This window comes from Macadamia integrifolia, chromosome 2, assembly GCF_013358625.1.
Source record: "Macadamia integrifolia cultivar HAES 741 chromosome 2, SCU_Mint_v3, whole genome shotgun sequence".
Lineage (NCBI taxonomy): Eukaryota > Viridiplantae > Streptophyta > Magnoliopsida > Proteales > Proteaceae > Macadamia > Macadamia integrifolia.
Window position 1 is genome coordinate 22,041,791 of NC_056558.1, and position 11,870 is coordinate 22,053,660.

The following is an 11,870-nucleotide window of genomic DNA, read 5'->3' on the forward strand; positions in this document are numbered from 1 at the left end:
CCCCCCCCCCCCCCCTTTTTTTCTTCTTCTTTCTTAAGCAATCACCATAAAGGACTTTATTAGCAAGGGATAAAGCCTGGACACCCTTGAAGGGGCATACAAGAAAACAATTACAAAACATAAACAAGAAAACAATAAAATGTGATCAAGGCTAGCAGTATAGAAATTCAATAACAAAAGACTGCTTAGGCTAAGGATATGACCAATACACCATCCCTGTCAGTTGATCCCATCCCATAGCAAGTTCGTCTGCTACCATGTCGCTTGACTAAGACCTCCTATGGAACAATATATTTACAAGATAGGCCAAGGACCTTTCTGATATCAAAGAGATGTCAAAGGACTCTCTGTCAAGGCATTCAGTGATAGCACAAGTGTTTAACAGAAGACAAACTCCACTTGTAACAAACCTGCTAATTGTTTTTTCCTTCCAGATATTACCAACCCCAAGAGTGCAGCTCCTAGGTCAGCCTCAAGCAAGTCTTACTCTCCTATTGGCTATTGATCCAGAGAAATTCACCAAGATTTCAACAACTAATCTGTTCAAACACATAAACACCCGATGGACATGATCTACAATTGGAATTCATGTTTAAGGCATCAAGAGGAGGGAACAACTCGTTTTGGATCGTATCAGTCAACCGACCAGAGTGAATAATTATCCTCCAAGCCTGAATGATTAAGTCCCTTCCAATTGCAGGAACAGGGTTTAAACTGAAGTCCACCATGCAGACCTTGCGACCATGTATCAATGACCTGTTGATGATTTGTATGTGTCCCCAAAGAAACAGTTGTTCCTCTCACCCCTTTCCACAAGGGGTGGGAGAAGAAGGGACTTCAAATTCCTGCAGTAAGATACAGCAGCACAACAACTTACCTCCTCCCTTTAGAGGAGGATACCAAGCCCTCACAAGTTCAATTGTCATAGGAAAACATCTGGAACAAAGAGGTCAAGAAAGTAGATTAACACCTTTCTAGAAAAATCACAGTGAGTGAAAAGATGAGGTGCATCCTTTCATTTCCAAATGTATCTTGTAGGAAAAACTATTTATGTTGTGCGGCTTGGGCAGACTTAAAATAAGTAAGGACAGAAGATGATGATGAAATTTTGCCAATGGAGAACGGGGATCCAAGAGCTAGAATCTTTATCACTAGGAGAGTAGAAAAAATCCTCAAGAATGCCACAGAATTAAAATAGGAACCTCAAAGGCTCGCAGAGGTATTTTAAAGCAAACCATCTTTAGTCTAAGACACAAACGCGCAACAACTCATTCTTATTTGTCACAATTCAGTAAAGTACAGAATATCTAGTGGAGAACGGTTGGTCAGCAAATTAAAGATTCTCCAGAATCTAATCTTCCACCCATCTCCTAGGCCCCATCTGATCAATTCTTAAGATTTTTTGAAGATTCTACAGGTGCCCTTCAAGGGCTAGAAAGGGTCACTCTATTGGTGTTGTCAGAATCTCACCCACCAATATCAATGCCATTCCCTGGTAACACTGAGATTTAGCTTCCTGTATACAACTATATCATATTCATAAGTGCTATGTAGGACACTACTACCTGTATTAGTGCCACTGTTACCTAGATCCCAGGATTAGACCATTGAATTCATGTTCAATGCTTAAGAATTAGACCTTAATTGCATTCTTAGATGAGCTAGGGCTACAACTGTCACATCAGTGCAGGTTGACATGATGATATGGGTAAATTGAATAGTTTCGTTTTATATTTATTTATGTCACACTACTATCTTGAAAAAGAATAGAATATAGGGTAAAAAGTAATAGTGCCAATTATTATTTTGCAAGACAATTAATTGGTAACAATAACTTACCATTTGCATCTATATTAAAAGTGGATTAAATTATCTAATAAGGAGGAATTTAAACATGTTTGAAAACCCACACAACATAAAATTCTATGGAAAAACAAATAAAATACTCTGTATGTCCATGTACCAATTATTATTTATCTCGTACTAAAAGTAGATTCAATTTACTACTAATATCTATAAATAACCCATTTAACAATGGTAAGTTTCAGATAATGGACCCATTTATTAATGAGTTAGCAAATATTACAGCAATCTTGCCCTAGTTCTAAAATTTACGTTTGTCATCATCTTTCTCCCTTTTCTTTTTTTAATATTTTACAAAGTTTTAATGAACTGGTTGGTTCAAACAATAAGTCAATTTTGCAAAAAACTTCCCAGATTGAAATAGATATGACTTTCTACTGTGTCGAATACCATTATACCCCAAAATGCCCTCAGGTTCCAAGTCAGCCAGCCGACCATCCAGGTTCTTAAGATCTCAGATGACTAATTGAGCAAGCATCCAAGGAACAAAGAATACAAGATAATAATATGAATGCTCACCTTAAAAACTTTATAATTTGGATGATCAAGAAACTAACCTGCCCAGTACGTAAGGAACAAGCTTCACAGATGTCAATCCATACAGATAATTCCCTAGAGAAAAAGGTAGCAAAGGGCTCAAACGGAGAAGTGTAACAACTCGAAAACCATTTTCTCCAATTGCTTTGTCAATGGCTAGAAATTTTTTATTTCCTTCAACCATTTTAAGTATACGTTCACGAGCAAAATATCTAGCAATGAGAAAGGCAACAGTTGCTGCCACCTGAAAACATAAAAGTAATAGTATAAGTAACTCTGACTGCTGAAATTCCCGTTTCAAATTAAATAGTAACCATCGTACCGTTCCACTGATAGAGACGATGATAGTTCCAGTTACAGTCCCAAATATAAGACCAGCTGACATGGTTAAGGGGATGGCTGGAATTGCAAGGATCTAACACAATATGAACTACTCAAAGTTAGAGTAAACAACAGATAAAATATTCTCGGCTATAATACAATTTGAAATCAACTATCTAAGAATATAAAAACAAAAACCGCTACCAATATTATGTTTTTTAAGCCACAAGGATATTGCACCACAACTGGGTGAGCAAGTTATCAGAGGTTCAGTGACAATGCAATTCACCCAGCACCAAGCTCAGTCAAATCAAACCAATTTTTTCAGTCAGTATGGCTTGGCTTAGCATTAGCAAGTAAACAAGGTAAGTAAGGAGGACTTCCAACCATTCTTAGTCTATGAAGTGATTTTTAGAGTAAGACAATGTTTGTCGTATTAAACATCTAGAATGCACTGTAGTTCCTTTCAAAGCTTTACGGTTGATCACTGAAAAAGGCCTAAACCAAATAATTCAAGAATGAGACAAATTCGTACCTCTAATCCAGCATAAACAGCAATAAATAAGGCATACCCAGCTGTGCCATAACCTGTTCACAGAGAGCATCTTATAAGCTTATGAAGTAATACTGCAACATAATAAGGAATTCAAAATAAGAGAACCATATAGAAGTAGGAGAACCAGACCACCATACGCAAAGAGACAATGTTGGCTTCATTTGCCAGGCTGCCAGCACATAGGAGACCAAACTATGTCAGCCAATGGTCTAGCCTCCAGACCAAGTGTAAGAGAGGCTGAGATCAGTTAAACTGACATTATGGCTGGGTTATATATTTGTCTTTCATTTCATGGGTTATATTATGTAATGGGCCTAACTTACATAAGCGTAGAATTATGTAGCTAATGAGGAACGATTTTTTTTTATTTTAAGTCTTTAAGTGGTCAAGTCATGTTAAGAGTCTGCATTAGAGTCTATGTCAGTGATCTTTCAAGATTTAGAGACCAGGAAGGTTTTTCACTGACAATAAGCATTTAGTTCTATAAATTGACCATTGGTCCCAGCTGTAGTGCCATACACTTGGAAGTTAGTAGAGAAATTGTTTGGGAAATCCTAAGGTGATACTGGTTGTGTCCTTGCGTATTAACTGGGTGACAGCCAGATTGAGTTGCCTTCTTATCCTTTTCTAGTTGAAGCTTTTCAAGTTCAAGCTGACTATTCCACCCTGAATTTGAAGGTTGCCTAAGAGCCTATTTGCGGTTTTTGTCCTCCCTCAACTATTTCAAGACCAAATAGATCCAGAACCTTAAAGAAAAGAAAAGAATAAAAGGTGAAACTCAACTTCTCACTGCAAACTCAAATTTAGCTCCTAAGTTGTAGAGCTCTTGAGATCCTATCTTTTTCAAGTTCTCGTTGACAATTTCAACTTAGATTTCTCTAAGTTGTAGAGCTCTTGTTTAGGCTTTATTATTGAATATTTTTGTAGCAGTGTTGCCAGAATACATGTTCTACTTGAGTTCCTTTGAATTCTATTGACTTCAGCATATGCCTAGGTCCTGATAAGTGTCAGGATGGTTAATGAATTGCCACCATTGTCACTAGATCCCAAATCAGCTCCAATGGGGTTGGCCCATGTGATAAAAGACCCCACACCCATCTCATTGATCAAATTTCAACTAAAATGAGCATGTGTATAGGTTGAAAGCTCGTCCAAAGTTGTGAAAAATTACAACAAACACCACTAACCTCAATTAGTGTATATTTCTTACATGTTGGAGATTATGGATTGTTGGTAATTTGAAGCAAATTTTGCAATCATAGATATGTGTAATGCATGAATCTTCAGTGGTGAGATAAGTGTGGAGTCCTCTAACACATAAACCTACCCACATCCATTGAAGTATGCCAAACGGCAAGAAATTTTGAACCGGTTAAATTGGTGGCAGTTCATTTATGATTCGTGGCATCTATACTTTTCCTATACCTATTGCCTATTCTTGAGTTCTCTCTGAAATCAACACATAAAGCACATACCAGGACATGAGAGAAAGATTTCTTTCTTGTGCCGCACTGTTCTTCCGAGTCTCATGTAGCTATTGTTTGAAGTTCCAGATCACCTTGGCAGTGTTTGGTTGAATTTCTTTAATTTCTCCTACTAGACTAGTTAATTCTGTTCTCTATTTATACTATTTTGAGTACTACTTAGTTACACCAGGTAACTCTTTGAGCTGAGGAAAATACTATGTCTACACCCACCAACAGGGTCGTAACAGAGTATACATCCCAGGGTCCTGGTCGAACCTGATAGAGATACTATCAGCATTCTCCTAAACATTTCACCAGCACGATATTCTTTCTTCATGGCAAGATACTAATAAAATCATTGAAAAGTCCAAAATAAAGAATCTAAATATCAACGTGAGTGATAATCACACGATAGTCGATAAATCAAAGAAGCCTACTTCATGGAATATGAACCATGACTACAACAAAGCAAAACACTTTTATTCTCTACGACTGCAGAAGTCTTCAACCTAGACTGGATTTCTTACAAATTTACTAATGGCCAGAAATTTTCCTGATTTCCTGGTGCTGTGCAATTCCCCCCCCCCCACCCCTTGGAAAAGAATCATCTGCAATTCCGATCTCGTACAATTCCGTGAAATACCACCTTCATGGGGTGACACGTGTATTGATACCAATGCAATGATCCAGATCTGATTTAAATGCATTTTCACTGATTTAATGTTTTATTAGTTGTACCAGATCTGGACCATTGTATTGGTATCAATACACGTGTCACCGCCTGAAGGTGGTATTGCACGGAATTGTACAAGATCGGAATTGCAGACAATTTCAACCCCCACCCCTTGCTTTCATTTTTCGTTTTTGCACGGCCATGTAGCCGACCCCATTAAGTTGGGATAAGGCTAAGTTTGTTGTTGTTACTAATGGCCAGAAATAGATTATGGAGGGTCTCTGAATGTACATGTTTGTAATAAATCTTTTCAGACACCCTTTTGTACATGTCTTGTGGATGCTGAAACTACCGCCTTCCAAAAAAAAAAAACCAAAACAAAACAAAAATAATCCAGAACAATTTACAGAACATTCAACAAGGAAGCATATAAAGCGGTCCGAGCTTCCAATGCAGACCAAAATTGCTCACTTAGAATACTTCGAAGAAAACCCCATTTGGAAATTAGAGACTAACCACTTCCGATTCCTAAATTTGCAATACAAACTCAATCAAAATCCGAATAATGTAAATCCCTTAAATCTTCAATGACCCCAGGAACTGTATTACAAGCATCTCATTAGCCGTTGGTTTTCCACCATCACGTAAGAGAACCACAATCTCACGGACAAATTAACCCAAGAAATTCAAATACAGTATAAACCAAACAAGAGAGAAAATTCCCCATTGAAGAAAAGAAATTTCCAGACGAACGTAAGAAAGCTAAGACTGAAAGCAGAGAACACATTTCAGAAATTATCAAACAATTGCAGTTGTTTCTGACAAAATTACCTTCAATGAAACCTGTAAGCTGCGACAGGAATGCATTGAGCTGGTCTTTGTAGATATACCCAACTATCCCGAACCCGCCAACAACACCGATAAGCAGAAGACCAGCCAAAAGGGTACCTTTAGCTGCAGTTTCTCCTTCAAAACCGAAATTTCCCTCTCCATAACGCTTGTCAAGGCCTTCATCAGAGTCATTTCCGTCCTTCTTAGGATTACCAAACCTTCTAAGGCTCTGCGGGATACCAGTGGGCTTCTGAAGGGTCTGTTTCTTGGTTTCTTTGAGAGATGAACATGGCTTGAGGACATGAAAACGCTTTGGTTTGAAATTTAAGAAGAAATGAGAAGAACAAGGAGAGAGAAGGAAGGTGCGTCTGAAGGGAATTAGATGAGATTGGAAGGAGGGGTAGGAGAGGCAGGGGCCTCTCAGGGTGCGCATTTTAAGCAGCGGTGAGTGTAGGATAGGCGGTGTTGCGAGAATGCCATATGTAAGTTTTAGTAATTTAGGCCTTCGGATTTGGATAAGAGAATCACTGAACCAGGAGAGTCCAGGGCTGAAGTCCCAAAGGTGTATCCACTTGGCAGATTATCAAGCAGTTTCATTTGACACGTGGATGATTCAAATTTGATGTTGGAGTCAAAATATTTACAGGATTCTAGAGTCTAGAAGACCCCACCTCCCCCAAATCAGGGGTAGGAAAAGGCAACAAATTTTATCTTATTAAAAGAAATTTGAAAGGCAACGTAGCCATTAAGGGTGCAAGTTTGGTCCGGCTGAATTCATCCTTGGTCCACTCTGATCCCAATAGGTATCAATCTTAAAATTTTGGCCTTGAGGGCTGATCCGATCCTAAGATTTTTAATCGTGAGTCAAGGTCTGGGCGGGTAAAGGTTGATGTCTTTGGCCTGGCCTGCCTAGCTCGCCCTGAACTCGGCCTTGATTTTTTTACCCCTAACTTTTGGCCATGATTTTGACCTAATCTGGCCCTGATTTTTGCCTTTGATGTTGACTTTGGATTTTTTATTTTCTTAGGATGTTCTCCTCTTTGTTTAACATGACAAAGGTTTTTGAGATCTTCGGATTGTTTGCCTTATTAAGATGATCTCTTTGTTTATCATGACAAATAATTGAAATTTTTTGGATTATTTGTTTTCTTAGGGTGATTTTTTCTTTGAATGTTTGCTTTAGGATGTTCTCCTCATGACAAGTAATTTGTAACTTTGTATGTGTATTTCTATTTTATCTCCTCTTTATTATGAATACTTTTTATTTTTTAGTTATTTCAAATTTTGTAGGATCAAGATCAAGGTATACCCGGCCTTTGATGACAAACCAGGGTTAATCAGGGTTAGGGTCAGGGTCAGGGTCAGGGTCAATCAAGGTCATCCCGACTCAACCTTGAAAAATCAGGGCCAATCAGGGTGGGTAAAGGTTGGGTTGAACCCTGAAGGGATGGGCCTAGGTTGAAATTTTGCGGCCCTGAGTCAAGGTTAAGGCGAGATTGGGCCCAGTTAAAGGGACTCAAGGTTGGGCTAGGGTTTTAAGAAGCCCGACCCAACCTGGCCCTGCTGCACCCCTAGTAGCCCCTGCACCCAAATATAAGGCAAAATGACCCTGATGAATAGTAACACCTTTACCACCCATACTAATGTGGCATCATCAGTGACAATATGAAGTAGTTTGGAGGGAAGGGTGTTGCGGAGAGGTTAGAGGGGTGACTAGAGGGGCTACATACCTAAGAGAGTGATCAAACACCTTATGGAATTGTTGCCTGATGAAAGTTATAACTCGTAAGTAGATAGGGTCTCGGAAAGGTGAGTAATATCCAAAAAAATTTGTTGTAGTTGAGGGTGGGAGGTATACCAAATTGTGGCCCCAAAAAGGCAAAATATAAAGGTGTGAAGGTCCAATTCTAATACGATAAGACAAATGAAACAATGAGGACTAGATCTCAGGTTTCTTGGAAAGAGGATATCATTGATTGCAATCGAGTTTGAGCCACATCGCCATAGGAAGTTGCGGAGCTTATGTAATACATCCACTTTCCATGTCTCTTGCCAGAAAGATCATTGGTAGCAAGTGAGTCCAAACAACCATTGTTATGAGTTAGTGCATAGTAATAGGCAGATTGAATAGTGAAGCTAAGGAGGAGTGAGGGAAATACTTTCCCTTAAACACATAAACCCATAAATAATTTTCATGTTCAAGTAAACACCAAACTTGCTTAGCTAGGAGGGCATGGTTTAAACATTCAAAGTCACGGAAACTAAGATTGTATCTTCTTTTTCAAATATCTCTTAAGGAAACTATTAGTTCTCTCAATTTGTTAAGTTGTTATCATGCCTGAACAAAAGGATTTATTTTTCTATAGCCTAAGTCCCATGTTTTCTCAAATTTCAATAAATATGCGAACCATTTTTTCCTTCATGACTCACCTTTAGCAACCCATCCCAAGTTGTTTATTCTCTTATATATATATATATATATATATACTAGTAAGAAAATACACGTGCAAATGCACGTGTGGCCATGTGAGAGAAAACAAAATGTCTACATTAAATTTAATGTATTTTAATCATATATTATATCCATTGAAAAAATTAGTAATTTAAGATGATTATTAAATATTAAATTTTAAATTTCAATTAATGATAGATAAATACGGATTTTTTTAGACAATCAATGGTTAAATGCTATTCTATGGCAGAGGGGAGAGAGAAAAATGTAAAAAGTGAAAACCTAATGTAGAAATTTAGGAAGAAACCTTTTTAGAACATTTAATTGGTTTTTAAAAAGGCCTCTCTCACAAAGTGATTTAGTTACTATTAACATTGGAGTTGAATCTAAAAAGGTCTAATGTTTGAATGTTTCAAAAAGGATTATATACATATTGGATTTTTATTGTTTTCCATGGATATACTACACTTAATGTTCAAAAAGTGTAAGATATTCACTTGATATGATCCTTATAATGGATAAATGAGTTTCTTAATATGGCACACCAGCTAAGGAATCTTTAAAAGAAATCAACCAACATGAGCAAATATACTCATAAAATAAACCTTTCGCTTTATATTCCTCTCTCTTCAATGAACTGACAAAAGGAGAGATCAATTTATTGAACCACATCAGCCCAAAGCAAATTGCATTACCTTCCAAGTTGCATCTACTTCATTAACATGAATTTAATAACAAAATACATGCAAAAACCATAACTAACCAATCTTCGTTCTACCCAAATTACCAGTTTCAGAGACCTTAAGAAGATATCTCTAACGCTGTGGAGAGAATCTTTTTCTAGATTCAAAGGAAAGCTTCATAAAAATACAATTTATGAATTGATATTTTAGCAATCATAAAGATGGATCACATTGTATCCAACACTACACTTGTTCTTAAAGAAAAGATCGTTAAAAGAAAAGAATCCTTATTTTGATCGAATTGATTTGCTCTAGGATGGGAAGATTCGAACGTCTGAGTAGTCGGAACAAAACCTGACGCCTTACCCCTTTGCCACACCCCATTTTGGTTTCTATTTGACCTCATAAACATAAATATCAATATTGGTTGTCTGTCAATTCCAGAACTTACATATATCATCTGTCTTCTCAGAACCATAATTATGTGCACTTAGGTAATGAAAATAAAAGAGGAAGACACCAATTGAAGAAAAGTAGAAGCAAAAGAATATAATGTTTAAAGAATTTAAAAAAAAAAATCAGGTAAAAGAGAAACATCATAATTTCAAAACGCAAATATAAATTTTATTAGAAAAATAAAGAGAACAGTATTGGCAACAAAAACCTTCACAGATATCACAAATCTTCTCAAAACCATAATAACTTCCTTCAGGCATCATAAACACAACTTCCATTAGGCATATGGTAGTATCTCGCTCAATAACCCATGCATTCACCATCACTTGGTCATCCTTGGACACAGTGAACCCCACAAATATTCACTTTCGTTTCAGCTATAGGAGGGTCAAGAGAAGAATTGGTGATGCAGACTCCTTCACTGCTGCCTGCATGTCTTATGATTTGATTTGGAAAGTAAGGTTTGGAATTAGTCAAAAGTAATCAAAACACCAGGAACATCGAAAAATCATCAAGTTCATAATATTTTCATTGTTTCATTGGAGTCATTCACTAACCAGGATCTTAAGCTTTGTGTTATTACCTTCATCGAAAATCTCCTTTTTTGTGTGTAAAAGGAAACTAATCTTATCCAATGCCTTATGTAGAGTGAACAAACTCAAATAAAATCAGCAGCGTACAAGAGAGAAATAAACAAACACTAAGGCATCAATAACAATTGTTACTCATGTGTAATAAACGGTTTAGTAAAATTTTCACACTTCAGAAGCATTGGAGATAGCTCTCTCAAAAATTATAATATCCATGAGGCAAAAAAACCTCACCTTGGAACTCAAATTTATCTACGTTGCTACAACGTTACATCTCTGAGACCGATTCCTCTTGCTTAAACCATATAATTGCTCCCATTAAAAAGGATAAAGAAGAAAAAGGAACATCATAGCCGCACATTCTAATAGGGATACAAAGAAGGTACAACATCAGAAACCCCACCCAAATATATATATATATATATATATATACAGGAAATAATTCCAGAAAGGGGATAGGGGAAAAAATTCTTAGCAAATCCAAATCAGTAGATAACCCATTCAGAATTGCACTGATCTTATCTTCAATCTTGTAAAATCAGAAAAACATATTTAAGAGAAACAACATAAAAACTTGTCTCTACCCTTCATGTCTCAACCTCAAATAGACAACATAATAATCAAATTAAAAACGTATAAGAGAAAAAGGATAAAGAAGAAAAAGGAACTTCATAGTTGCACATAGTAATAGGGTGTCAAAGAAAATACAATATCAGAAGGGCAAAAACTAAAACATATCCGTGCAGGAAACAAATCTAGAAAAAGAGGAGAGGGGAAATAAACTTCTTAACATCAAAAAAGATATGTGAAGGATTACAAGATTTACATACCAGTGTTTATCAACCGATCACCATGTATTGAATGGACAAAAGTTATAAAAACATACTGCAAGTAGATATGTCCTTGTTAGATCACCAAGAGTTGCATATACAAAGAGAGATTGAAACATAAGTTTAGAATCTCAAATACAAAAAGAGATTGAAACAAAGGTTTCGGACAGGATATGCTCTAAACCTATTTTATAAAAGAGGGCAACAAAATAAACAATCAATAGATCTTAACCCACTCTAGCGAAAGACAACTTCCTTGAAAATCCTACACAGGCGAGGAAAAATTCAATAAATAACATCTACATAGGCGAGGAAAAATTCAATAAACAATGTCGCCCAACAGATGATAGTTTTTACAACTTCCTATCTTTTCTTAAGGACAATGGAGTTGACATTGATAAGTTCAGGGGTGTAATCCAATGCAGCTTTCATTGGTCTTGCAGATTATCAACCTAGGATTCTATTATAGGTTCAGAATCTTGTAGTTCTGAGATACTTTTTTTTTTGGTTTGGTTTGCGCACGTGTGATCTGAAATCCTGATTGGAATGAATCATATTTCTTCTATGATCGATCGGTATAAACATCAACAACTTCGAATTGGATCAATTTGT

General features: G+C 36.7%; 1 protein-coding gene and 1 long non-coding RNA gene across 2 annotated transcripts in view; both read right to left on the bottom strand.

Annotated features, from left to right (window-relative positions):
- Positions 1-6,756, bottom strand: part of LOC122069735 (TVP38/TMEM64 family membrane protein slr0305) — an 11,816-nt gene extending 5,060 nt beyond the window's left edge. The window contains 4 exon segments of the mRNA XM_042633805.1: positions 2,421-2,644; positions 2,723-2,815; positions 3,257-3,309; positions 6,248-6,756. Of these exon segments, the coding sequence (XP_042489739.1) occupies positions 2,421-2,644; positions 2,723-2,815; positions 3,257-3,309; positions 6,248-6,680 (803 nt within the window). The 5' untranslated portion in view covers positions 6,681-6,756.
- A 3,225-nt stretch (positions 6,757-9,981) lies between these two features.
- On the bottom strand, positions 9,982-11,864 carry LOC122089326. Its single transcript, XR_006143302.1, has 2 exons — positions 10,663-11,864; positions 9,982-10,476 (listed from the first exon to the last, which is right to left on the bottom strand). It is a non-coding gene; the product is annotated as an uncharacterized LOC122089326 (long non-coding RNA).
- Positions 11,865-11,870: the final 6 nt, after the last annotated feature.